This window comes from Lampetra fluviatilis, chromosome 4, assembly GCF_964198595.1.
Source record: "Lampetra fluviatilis chromosome 4, kcLamFluv1.1, whole genome shotgun sequence".
Taxonomy (NCBI): domain Eukaryota; kingdom Metazoa; phylum Chordata; class Hyperoartia; order Petromyzontiformes; family Petromyzontidae; genus Lampetra; species Lampetra fluviatilis.
This window is the reverse complement of record NC_136278.1, coordinates 20,796,816-20,809,313: the sequence shown is the minus strand read 5'-3', so window position 1 is coordinate 20,809,313 and position 12,498 is coordinate 20,796,816. Positions and strand designations below refer to the sequence as shown.

At 51.8% G+C, this 12,498-nt stretch overlaps 1 protein-coding gene and 1 long non-coding RNA gene across 2 annotated transcripts in view; one reads left to right on the top strand and one right to left on the bottom strand.

The window, feature by feature from the left end:
- LOC144931648 (uncharacterized) overlaps positions 1-12,498 on the bottom strand; it is a 106,358-nt gene that overhangs the window by 61,360 nt on the left and 32,500 nt on the right. The gene's annotated exons all lie outside the window — the stretch shown is intronic.
- LOC144931324 (MFS-type transporter SLC18B1-like) overlaps positions 1-12,498 on the top strand; it is a 78,636-nt gene that overhangs the window by 44,016 nt on the left and 22,122 nt on the right. The window contains exons 7-9 of the mRNA XM_078855125.1: positions 792-940; positions 10,298-10,399; positions 12,007-12,098. Coding sequence (XP_078711251.1) covers positions 792-940; positions 10,298-10,399; positions 12,007-12,098 — 343 coding nt within the window. The remainder of the gene's footprint in view (positions 1-791; positions 941-10,297; positions 10,400-12,006; positions 12,099-12,498) is intronic.

The following is a 12,498-nucleotide window of genomic DNA, read 5'->3' as shown; positions in this document are numbered from 1 at the left end:
ATATTTGGAGTTTGCATGGCTCTCTCCGCATGGTCACGTGGATTTCTTTCTCTGGGTCTTCCGGTTTTGCCCTCTACATTTAGAATGAACATCATGCGTTTAGAGCATTTGGCTGCTACACATTCTGAAAAAGAGCCTCTGAGAGAAATGAAAAAATGCGCAAACCGCTGCGGCGTGTCACCGCCGTTGCCGCCGCCGACAACTTAAGTGTAGGAGCCCTCGCAAAGGACCCGGTTTTGCAAAGGTGTAACGGTGCAACGGTCGATCGAGTAATCCACCCTCCAAAAGATTACGAGGCTTGGATGCCGCCGGTGAGCCTTCTACCGTGTAAGCCACGGGTCGTGACACCGCGCCGTCTGCGACTCCGTTAGCATGGTTCGCGGGAAGCCAGCAAACGATATTTGTCGCTGCGAGCGTTCTAGCCGCACCGATCGGTGACCAGAGGGGGGGCATTTCTAATTTTAGCGCTGCGCTCAGTCGCTTCTGCGACTCCAATGGGCATTTTGCAGTGACCGAGATGCGTGTTGATTTGGAACGCGCCAGAGGCATTTAATTCCAAGTAGTCCCTTTCAGCACTCGGTAAGGAAATGGTTCCCCACAACCGCTGCTGTAAATAATTTCAACGGCAAAACCGCGTTCCTGCTCGGACGGGCGTGGGATGGCACTAAGTTTAATTCGGCAGCCCCCAGCCAAACAGTGGACATTCCACACTCCCATGGTTGTGGGGGACGCTGCCGAACGACGGTTGCGCCGTGTCACCATGAGTCTCCTCCCACCCTCCCCCCCCACAGTGACCGAATCGGATCCCGAGTCCTCGAAAGGCGGCTATGTGAAGCTGCTGCGGGTCCCGACCATCGCGATCATGTCGCTGCTCGTGTGCACCACCGCGGCCTCCATGAGCTTCCTGCGCCCGACCATGACCATCTTCCTGCACACAGAGGTCGCTCCCAGTCCTGAGCCCCGACACGCACGCTCATTCTGCTGCGGAGTCTGAGCCCCACCCCCCCACCACCCACCACCACCCCCCACCACCCCCAGGCCGATGCGCACGTCTCCTTCATGAATGGGAAAATGAAAGAGGCGAGCCTCGACCGTGGCCATACATTCCAACATATGGACGGCAGAGTGAACCCATAGAGACTCATAGCGGGCATGTATATTGAGCTTCTTTTTCACCGTACATTTAGTTTTTCATTTATTTGGTATAGCCCTGTGAGCCATTCGGCTCTTGAATCGGGTACAACCGCAACTAACAAAAAACAAAAACATGAACATGCCAACCGTGCTAATCAGAAGTGGACGGGAAATAGATCGGGACACATTGAGATACACTACGTTAAAGACAAAGCCACAGGAGTGGGATTGTGGCCATGCAACCCAAGCTATGGATAAATAGAGTAAAACCACTGCAGTCTGCATTTCTTTAATGGAGGAGGAATAGCAAAACTACACAAACTCTCTCCTGAAGCCCTCTTGTCGTAGCCAGCAGATCTCGAGAGTGGACTTTAGCTCGTGAGCCCATTGCCGCCATCACACGCAAGCATGGAACGGTGACTTCAATACTTCCGCCACGTAGGTGCAGCGATGTGCGTGTTGGGGTTGGCGGATCGCACAGAGGTGGGAAGCGTCGTGCGCGTCATGCGTTAGACGGCCGCCCGCACGGTAACGCCCGCCTGCGTGACAACGAGGTGACGGTCGTGGTGCGGGGCTCACGGGGATCCCGACTGCCATACCTTCTGCTTGGAAACATCGAAGCCAGACAGGCAAATGGAACACAAAGACGGATGTGGTAGTGCTGATGGGGGCGGGGGGGGGGTGACATCAGGAAGTGGACCCACGTTAACTGACGACCTCCGAACCCGGAGCTGACGTGGGATTATACGTGGGATGGTGGCGTAACCGTCTGCGGGGATGTTTTGAATTCCTTTATCAAATGTTGGGAAGGGCATCTGGAGGCAGGACTGGCATGGCAGGCGCGATCAGGAGGTCGCTACGAGTGGGGCACGTGTCATCACGCAAACCATCACGCGAACTCCGGTTACCCTCACAGCCGCTTTTGGCTAGCCATCGAACAAAGATGGTCACCGCATCGCGTGCTTTCGGATGCGCTTCTGTGGCCGTCTGGAATGCTTTTCCTTCCGATATTAGGAAGCCACTGGAGCCATGCAATTTTAAATCATCGAGATTGAAAACGAATTTCGTTCAAACTGATTTTTGCGTTTAGTTTGTTGTTCTTCCCCCCGCACCTCCGATTGGCGTGGTTGGCTACGTACGTTGCGGAAGAAATCCAACATACATATACATACAACTGCGACAAACTTCGAACGAGACCACGTCGCAGGACGCTGTAAAGTGTGTGCACGATTAGTCGTGCTGCTCTTGTGGAACGAGAGAGCAACCTCAAGACAGGTGGTGGCAGTGAGACTCTGCGACAGCTGACACTATGTACGTATCATTAGGGATCGAAAGAGTCATGTTTCATTGACCGCAAAGACCTCTTGACCTGGCGTGTGAATTCACGTGTGCACACGTGTCATAGGATTGCTAAGTCTTGGGTACAAACGACCGGGTCATATGGGAAGAAGACTATCTCAAAAATGCCAGAAGGCATTACGTTGTCTTGCATGTGTGCCGAATTGTTAAGCAACTGACAAAAGCCAGGATTTTCAATGTGCCAGGAAGTCTTAGAGTTGGAGACGTACGTTGCGAAAGAAGCTGAACATACGTACACGCGACGTACATACGCGTGCCGGCCGGAGGTGGGGCAGGTCGCTGGGACGGGCATTGTGAGTGACGCCCAGAGGGTTGGGGACCAAGCGGAACGCCCGAGGCCAGACGCCAGTGGTTGGTGATGGTGAGACTGTGAAGAGGAGAGCGGCCCTTGAAGGACTTGGTCTCAACTTGGTCTTAAAAGCGCAAGTTATGGGATCTGGCCGACGGATAGAAACGATGCAGAGGCCACGAGCGAGCTGTCGCGATCTCCCGATCTTGTCGATGCGATTGCTGGCTACGATCGTAGTTGGGTCTTGATGCCGAGTGCAACCAACAATCTCAACTTGAAACGTTCTAAACGGGCGAGGAACCTACAGTCTGTTTCTGGGTAAAACACAGCAATGGCTGCACGTATTAAAACAATTCCTAAATTGGATTATGCAGCTTTAATATGTAAAAATGCATGTCTATTAACGTATTTCTGGCACAATCAATCATATTTAAATATCTTTTACTGACATGTTAGTTTCATCTTAGAAGATAATGATTAAGCGTGCTGGCGAAATGTGTGTGTGTTTATTTCTGAGTGTATGTGTGAGTGTGTGTAGTTGTGAGGGTACCGCGCTTCAAACTTGACGATTCGAGTGAATTTCCCTATAACGGCCAACACAAGTGACGATTACACTGTGCAACTAAAAAACATTTTGTTCCTGGGTGGTAAGTGTTATTTCCTAATTGCTTATGCCTCAAAAGTACAGAATATGGCTATTACTCCCCACAAACTTTGCTTTTGTGACCAGGACTTTACGTGGTGCTGGCAACCCACCGACTAATGTGGCGGCCGCCATAGGTGCTCGCTAACAGCACTTGTAGTGACGGTCTGTTCAGGCCTTGCAGGGGGATCTTCGTGTGTGCGTGTGTCTCAGTCAGTCGACCCGTGGCACCTGCTGGGTCTGCCCCGTGACCTCCTGCCAGCGATCGTTCGACACTTCATGTGGCCTCAACGTGCACATAGCCTGGCGCACAAGCGCCGTGGTGACGTCACCGCCACTTAGTGGCGAATGGCGGTTGTTGTTGATTGTGTGTGAGCACCTTGGTGTAAGTGAGGAGCAGTGTCACAGTGGTTCCCACACTGTGGTCAAGAAAAAAACTCCGCTGCCTGAGTTTGATTTCCAGCTACGGCTGAAATCAGTGGCATGTTATGCCTCAACTGGTCTCGACTCTCCCCTAGGTCTACTCCGCCTTAAATCCGTATCGACTGCCGTGTGTGAATATCAACACGGTGTAGACACAGGCGGCCGGGAGTGGTGCTGGCCACACCTCCCCATTTTGCACCATTTCGGCTTTATTAGGTGCTCACTAACAGCACTTGCCCCAACCCTCTCTGCATCGTGATACTGTACATGGATCTTTATCTTTTGTAGCTGTGCGTGTGCGTGCAGGTGTGCGTGTGAGTGTGTCTTTGTGTGCCGATGAGTGTGCGTGTCTGTGTGAATGCACAATTATGTATGTATTTCTCTGCACATTTGTGTGAACCTGACTTGAACCTCCCTTAGGTTGGCTTAGCCTAAAATTAATAATTGATGTGGTGCGGCCAACGCAGAGAAAGGAGAGACAAATTAGGTTGGGTCTGGCACCGGCTCCAGCACCCTATTATACGCTATGCTGGCTTTAGTAGGCACTCACTGACAATAATTACCCCGTAGGTCTTTACCGCTAAATGCTGAATCTTTATATTTTATGTGAGAACGAATATTCTCCGAGCATGTGTGTGGACTTGCGTGTCAGTAAATGGTCCTGCGTTGGCTATTTTTATTTTCAGTTAACGAGTGCTTTGGAATATGTGAGGCATGCGTGTAGGTTTTTTGTCTGGTTGGGAGTTTCACTATGCGAGTGGTACTGTGGCTGTTAGCGTGCTGCGCTACGAGCCTGGCCACCCAGCTTCGATTCCAACTCAAGGTCAACAACGGTGGCGATTATCTGAACCGGTCCTGGGCCTCTCCTAGGTCGACTCAGCCTCAAATTAGTACCTGGTACAGTGTGTAAGGCAGCCGGGCGTTGTGCTACCCACCCACCCACTCGTGTACCGTGCCGGCCTTCATAGGTCGCTCGCTAACAGCACTTGCCCCCAACAGTCTGGTGAAGACTATACAGGGGAGCTTTGTCTTTGCTTGTAGTATGAAGAGAAGTGGTGCAGACTGTGAGCCATGGCGGCTCCAGTAGAGTGTTGATTCCTGGCGATGCACGTCAGTGCTGCGTGGCATCTGAAGCCGTCCCAGGCCCCGCCTAGATTGACTCGGCATGAAATGAGTGCCTGGTGCACTGTTTGAACATGAGCACGAAACAGGTAAAGGTGGCTGGGTGGTGTGTTTGGAACACCACTTTGTGTCGGTTTTACAGGTCTTCATAGTTGTTAGCTAACAGCATTCACCTCGGTAAGACTGTGTGAGAAAGTGAAAATACATAGTGTGCACTTTCCCCATAATATTTTAGTTGAAGCTTTTTGATGTGCAAAATCACACAAAACATTATTTGGGAGTCTACACCAGCCACACATTGGCAGATTCCACAACGACTCCATTCATTTGTGAAAATACACCAACAACATAACAGCTGCTTTCCCATAACTCGCTGCCGTCAAATTGGATACACAAGACAATTTGTGTTTTTATTTTTCTCCTCTGGAGCGCCGCGGTGACAAGATGTTATCTCCCTCGCCTGGTATGAAGGAGGTCGTGGGTTCGATCCCAACCCTAACGCCTATATATTTCGAGTTTGCATGTTCTCCCATGGCCGCGTGGATTTTTCTCTGGGTCCTCCGGTTTTTCCCTCCACATTTAGAATCAACATCACGCGTTCAGAGTATTTGGCTGCTATAATATTCCACACGATAAGCCACCTTTTCGAGCTGTCATTTGTGGCCAGGTCTCTTCCGAAAAATAGCTGGCTAGCTCAGTGGGACTTACCTGGTAAAATAAAAAAAAGTTTAGTTTTTATATCTGTTCCCTTCCCCCAGCCGTCCGTGTTGTCGACTTCATACCGCTGTTCAAGTTCAGGCTCTCGGCTTCCTCTTATCCTCTGCCTGTGGCCGACTGCCTATCTACAAAATACACATGGACGCCGATTGCTCTGCGGCGTCTTGAGATAAGATTTAATTTCGATGCATTATAAATCCACATTGCATCGGAGTCGGATTCGCTTTCTGTTCGCTATCCGCTCGTGGAGTAAGCTGCTCGTACCCAATTCGGAATTGTTCACGTAAACTCTCTTCAGTTTTTTTATGGGGCCGCAGCGTAAAGTGCGATCTCCAACGATGATTCAGCCATTCTCTCTGATATTCCCACTTCTGAAGAAGGGTAATTAGTCACCCGAAGCATGAGCGCATCCTCTATATTTCTGTGATGGAGCAGTGCTCGTGAACAATGCAGTGAACTCTTGTCAGACTACTGGCAGATCACATTCACAGCGTCAGTAAACCACAATTATTCCCTTTTTGAGTCACGTCGATTTGTGCTACGAGGCACATTACTTAGTTACGCCGGATTTACTTTTTTACGAGCTTGCAACCTGGGGACGCGTCCTCGGATCAGCTGTTGTCGTGCCAGCGGCAGCAGCAGCGGCATAAATATCAAATGAAGGAGGGCATCAATACCGGGGAGGATTTGAGAGAAAAGCTATTGGTGACTATTAGTCAAAGCGGGGCTACAGATTCGCCGTAAATTCGGGTCATGTAGGTGCCACGTGGTGTCGGCGCTGGGTGCTGGGATGTTGGTGTTCAGCGTTGCATGGAGCACAACACGCGTTGTGCTCCATGCCCTGTGTGGAGTGGCGCATTTACGACCCTTCCCATGTTTTGTTTTAAAAATAACTTCATTTTTGGGGAATTAAGGCTTTGTTAGACATTTGCAATCCCCCAACAAAATTGTCACCTGCGTGCCGTTGCTTCGTCGGAATTTCGAAATCGGCAGTGAGTCAATGGCGCAGTGGCTAGCGCGTTACACTATGAACCTGGTCGCCTGAGTTGAACTCCTGGCCATGGCTAATGACAGTGGTGTCTGAACCGACCGGTCCTGGGCAAGTCCCTCTCCATCAACCCTTTAGAGGCCAGCATGGAGAAGTATGGTTAAACAACACCCATGACTGACACGATGTGGGGAGGGCTTCATCTAGACATGGGCTCTTAGTTTAATTTGTTTTAAACGTATCCATATATACTAAACTCTGTAACGTGTAACACCGTCCCAGCAAACAAAGACAAGGACCCCCCATATAGCCTTGAACACACTGTTGGGGGCCAGCGCTGTTAGCGAGTAGCACCTATGAAAGCCGACACGACACACGAAGGGGTGGGTGGCCAGCACCACGCCAGGCCTCCTGTGTCTCCCTAGTGGCGTTGTTTATACACCACACCAGGTACTCATTTGAGACCCAATGGACATTCGGGAGGCCCAGGACCGATTCAGATAATCGTCACCGGTGTTAGGGTGGCCGTGAGCACTCGGGTCGCCAGGATCGTAGCGCAGTGCGCTAACCGCTGCACCGCTGCTCCTCACTCTTCCACACCGTATCAGTGCGTAGTAGAATCCTCGCGACCTGCCGAAACCCTCCCATGCTGCCCCCGGCTCTCGACTCTGCCGTTACGACGCTGCCATTATGGCGAGCGGAATCTCATCGGGAAGCGGCTGAGGAGGCAGAAAAGAGCCCCCCGCGTGTCCCAAGTGAGCCTCGTCCCAGGGCATGCCGTCACGTCACGGGGAAGTAGAGCATGACCCACGCAAGCACCGCCGCACCCAGGAGAAATCCCGCGGCTGGGAGATGCGGTATTGACGTCTCGGCTCGTGGTGCCGGCTTCCTAGCTGCTGTTCTGATAGAGGTCGATATAAACTAAAGCTAAACTGAGCTATACGGCTCTTTTTCAGAAGCGACCTGTCCACAAATAGCTAAAAAAAGTGGCTTATCACATTTAAATTCACACCAAAGAAATACTCTAAACGCACGTTGATTCTAAATGTAGAGGGAAAAACCGGACCCGGAGAAAAATCCACGCGACCACGGGGAGAGAAAGAGAACATCCAAACTCTAACTATATAGCAGGCGTCAGGGTTGGGATTGAACCCACACCCTCCTGCATACCTGGCGGGGTAGTTCACATCTCGCCACCGTGGCACTATTCCCCACGAGCGCCGGTCGGTCTGCGCAACGCAAACGGTGTAACAAACGGACAGGGCCCCGACTTCCGCGATGATCAGAGGTGACAAGGGTGAAGGCGCAGCCCCTAGCGGTCACTTGCTCGGCTCGAGGGAGCTCCGCATAGCCACTCTGCTGGGTTCCTACTTTGGCCTCCTACTCCAGATGTCTTGGAAGAGGCAGAAGTGCCCACGCTGTGGCCCCACCACGCGCGACCTCCAGTCGGCGAATTGCGATGAACCCATTCAGGCTGGCTGGGTGGACCGTGGCAGGCAGAGGGGGGGCATTTGAACTACCACGCCCCAGAGATCGAATTGGCGACCTCTGGATTGTGCGTCCAACGTGCCGACAGTGGTGCGACGGCGGAGACGTTCGGAATGCCATGGGATTCGCTTGGCGTGGCGCCTGTGCCATGTAGTGCGGTGTGGACCGCCTGCTTCCGCGGGCGTCCCCCCCCACCCCCCCCCTCCGCGTTGCCCAGAATTTCGACGTCTTCGCGGAGAGCTGACATTTGTTGTCTGCGGGTGCAGAGCGCGATTTAGCTTGCAAAGCTATGGGGCTCCCAGTGGGGCGGGGTGTGAGTTATACTGAGTCATCTTTATAGCCATCACCACCACCAACAACGATTTCAGACATACCATCATCATTGTCATCATCACCGTAAATTTCAGACTTATCATAATCATCAATTGGGGTAGATATAATGAACACCGCCTGCGTGCGTGAATGTACGTATTTGACCGTGTGCGTGTATTTAAGGAGTGGTTAACGAGATGGTGGTAGTGTAGTGGTTAACGAGGTGGTGGTAGTGTAGTGGTTAACGAGATGGTGGTAGTATAGTGGTTAACGAGATGGTGGTAGTGTAGTGGTTAACGAGATGTGTGACTACTAACGCAGTGATTGGAGTTCAATTGCCGGTCACGGCCAACATCGGTGACGATTATCTGAACCGGTCCTGGTCCCACCTAAGTGGACTCAGCCTTTGATGAGTACCTGGTGCAGTGTGTAAACATCACCATTGGGGAGACAAAGGTGGCCAGGCGTGGTGCTGGTTACCTACCCCCTCGTGTGCCGTGGCAGCTTTCATAAGCGCTGCTCGCTCACAGCACTTGCCCCTACAGTCAGTTATGGCTACACGGGTGATCTTCGCGTTTAGATTAAAAGTGTGTGTGCATTCATAAGTATCAAGGTATCATAACAGGATGGGTGAGGAAGATGAGTCTCTATTGTCTCCGATAATGGCCAGGCTCTGACCAGTGTCAAAAGGTTCCAAAAAATGTAACCCATCAAGTTGCGCGTGGCAAATTTTAATTCACATCTGACGATGCACGCGCAGGCTGACGACAGCCACGCACACGTGAACGAGGTTACGGCCAGACATGACCCGGAGGCTTATGGCGCACGTGCGCAGCACCGCTCTAGTTCAGCAGCGCGGAGGGAGGCGCACGCAAGCCTCGCTCAGCCATCGCAATGGGGATCCGCAAGTTTGGAGGGGGGGGGGAACAACGACATTTCGATATTAGATGCCCTCGGATAGTGATGAATTTGTCGTGTTGATTCACGCCAGAGAGGTAATGCATCATATTAATGGAGGACGTGACGGAGTGTTGTGAGCACATCCTTGCAATTAATGATGACAAACTGCGTGCGTGTGTGCACCTCCACTGCTTATTTATCGAATGAGAAAAAGTCACCGCTTCCCATTCTCAACACAAAGACAAAGATCTCCCGTATAGCCTTGACAGACTGACGAGGGCAAGTGCTGTCAGTGAGCATCCAGAGTAGGGTACAAGGGGGGGGTGGGGCTGTTGCGGTCAGCACGCTCTGCTGCCTCTGTCTCCCCGGGGCCCAGGTTTACACCCTGCACCAGATACTCATTTAAGACTGAGTCAATCATCGGGGATGCCGTCACACAGTGGTGTAATGGTTATCGCACAGGACCTGCAATCCAGAGGTCAACGGATTGATTCGACCTCCCGGTTGACAGTTGAAACAACGGGGCAAAAATCCTAATTCCCGCCCGCCCTCTGCCCGCCCGGCGGTATAAATAGGTGCAGCGCCGTGAGTCGATCGGCAGGTCGTGTGTGGTGGGGTAAATTGTGGGTATCCCCACCTTATCCAAACATCCTCTAGAAGGGTTCTCTAGAGCTCACTATGGTGGAGGCCCTTTCGCCAACAATGGCGTGAGCAGGAAATTGCAGGGCTGCGCCTTTACACCCCCTCTAATTGCACACATCTCAATACAATCGGTGATTTGCATCTAAATTGCATTCCCTTCCACGAACGCGTAACTTGTATGTGAACTGCACGAATGGATGAATTGTGGCCATATCTGCGCGCACACGCAATACTGTGACACAAGCCGAGCAATGGAACGGGATGTGTGCCGGCCCCGCAGTTCCAAATGCCGCCGGGCAAGATCGGCCTGGTGCTCCTAGGATTCGCCTGCTCCTACGCCATTTTCGCTCCACTGCTCGGCTACATCAGCGACTCCTTCCCGGTACGAACTCTCCCACACCCCCTCCCCCCGCCGCCCTTCACACTTCCTTCCCCCTTGCACTCTCCTCTCACGTTTTCCTCTTACACTATCGTTTTAAAAAAAACTATCCTCTCACACCTCCATGTCCCAGTCTCTCATCCCTCCCTGTCTCCGCACCTTCCTTTCCCGTTCCAGGGAGAGAGACGACTCTGTCCCTGGTCTCTCCTCATTTCCTGTCCACGACCACTTGGCGCTTTACCTAAACTATAAGAAGTATTCACTTGATCTTATTTGACCAGGTATGGCCCACTGAGCTTCATAGCTCTCTTTTTAGAAGCGGCATGGTCATCACAAATGATAGCTCGACGAAGTGGCTTGTCAAGTGGACATTTAGAGCAGACACATATTCTAAACATATGTTGATTCTAAATGTGGAGAATGTAGTCGCTCATTTTGTTTTGGGAGACATTCTACTCACTCAACTGAAACTATATTTTTTATTTTTACCAGTTAAGGCCCACGGAGCTATATAGCTCTTTTTCAGAAGCGACCTGGACACAAATGACAGCTCACTGAAGTGGCTCATCATGTGGAAATTTATCGCAGCCAAACGCTCTAAACGCGTTTTCTAAATGTGGAGGGAAAAACCGGAGGATCCTGAGAAAAATGTATGCGACCACGTGGAGAGAGCCATGCAAACTCAAACTATACAGCAGCAGGCGTCAGAGTCGGGATCGAACCCGCGTCTTCCTGCATACCAGGCAAGGGAGTTAACATCTCGCCACCGTGGTACCTGGATCCACAGTCGAGTGTTCCCAGAGCAATCCTCTCGGGCTGGCTCGGTCCCAATGCAGCCTAGCACTTGATTGCTGGGCGTTGCCTGTTAACCACCAAATCAGATTGTCACCCGGGCCGAGTCCAGGACCAGTCGTGACATCGGCGGATGGAGAGGCGACATCGCCCACTGATTTCAACTTTTCAGCCACGGTAGCACCAAATGCACACTTCCAAAAATGACAAAGCAGATTTTAACTCACCGTAATCGAAAACGTCATGCTTGTCCCATTAAAAGCCCTTGCCTACATTTTATTTAATTTAACATGAACTTGTTTAAGCATCGTTTCAAAACCCCACACCCCCTGACCCTGGAAGGTAGTGGCAGTGGGGAGGCGGTGCCAGAGTTTAACCAACATCAGCGTAGGAGAGACAAAGGTGGCTAGGAATGCACGACCACACCACGTGCCAATACCTGTGCGCCTTGCTGGATCACCAAGAGCACTCGCCTGTACGACCGACCGGCGTGGCTGAAAGAAGGGGCACTTGTGTGTATGTGCGAGAGTGTAGCGGTGAGTGCGCCGTGCTACGGACCAGACGACCCGAGTTCGATTCACCAATAGCGATTATCTGAACTGGTCCCAGGCCTCCTCTAGGTCGACTCAGCCTCAAACGAGTACCTGGTATGGTGTGTAAACATCGCCATTAAGGAGACAAAGGTGGCCGGGCGTGGTGTTGGCAACCCACCCCCTCGTGTGCCGTACCGGCCTTCATAGGTGCGAACAGCACTTGCCCCAACAGTCTGTTAAGGCGATACGGGGGATCTTTGTCTTTGTGCGTGCGCTTGTGTTCAGGCCGTGCGGAAGGTGATGATGACGGCTGGAGTCACTATCTGCTCCCTCTGCTTCCAAATGCTGGGGCCAATTCCACTCCTGCACATAAAGAGGTAACGCAATGCGTGTCGCTGCGGTGAAAAATACCGCCGCTCCAAACAGAGTCTCCATAGCCAATATAAAGAGCCCTCGCCACGACCCCATCAGTCTCCTGTCTCGCACATCAACGTGCCCGCTACACACCCTGTGAGTCACTAAATGGATTCTGATTGGCTGCAACGGTATTTTTCTCTGCAGCAGAGTCGAGCCAAGGCGGCACGAAGCAGACGTCTCAAATTTGTGAGCGTTTCCTTTCAGTAGAAGAGCTCCGTTGGCTCAAATAGATCTCTCTCAGTGTGAACTCGACCGACGTCAGCCATCAGAAAGCGGAGGCTTTGCAGAACAGGGGCCCTCTGATCATGTTAGTAGGCTGTGCTTTTTCATTAAGGCGTAGGAGAGATAGATTTGGCGACG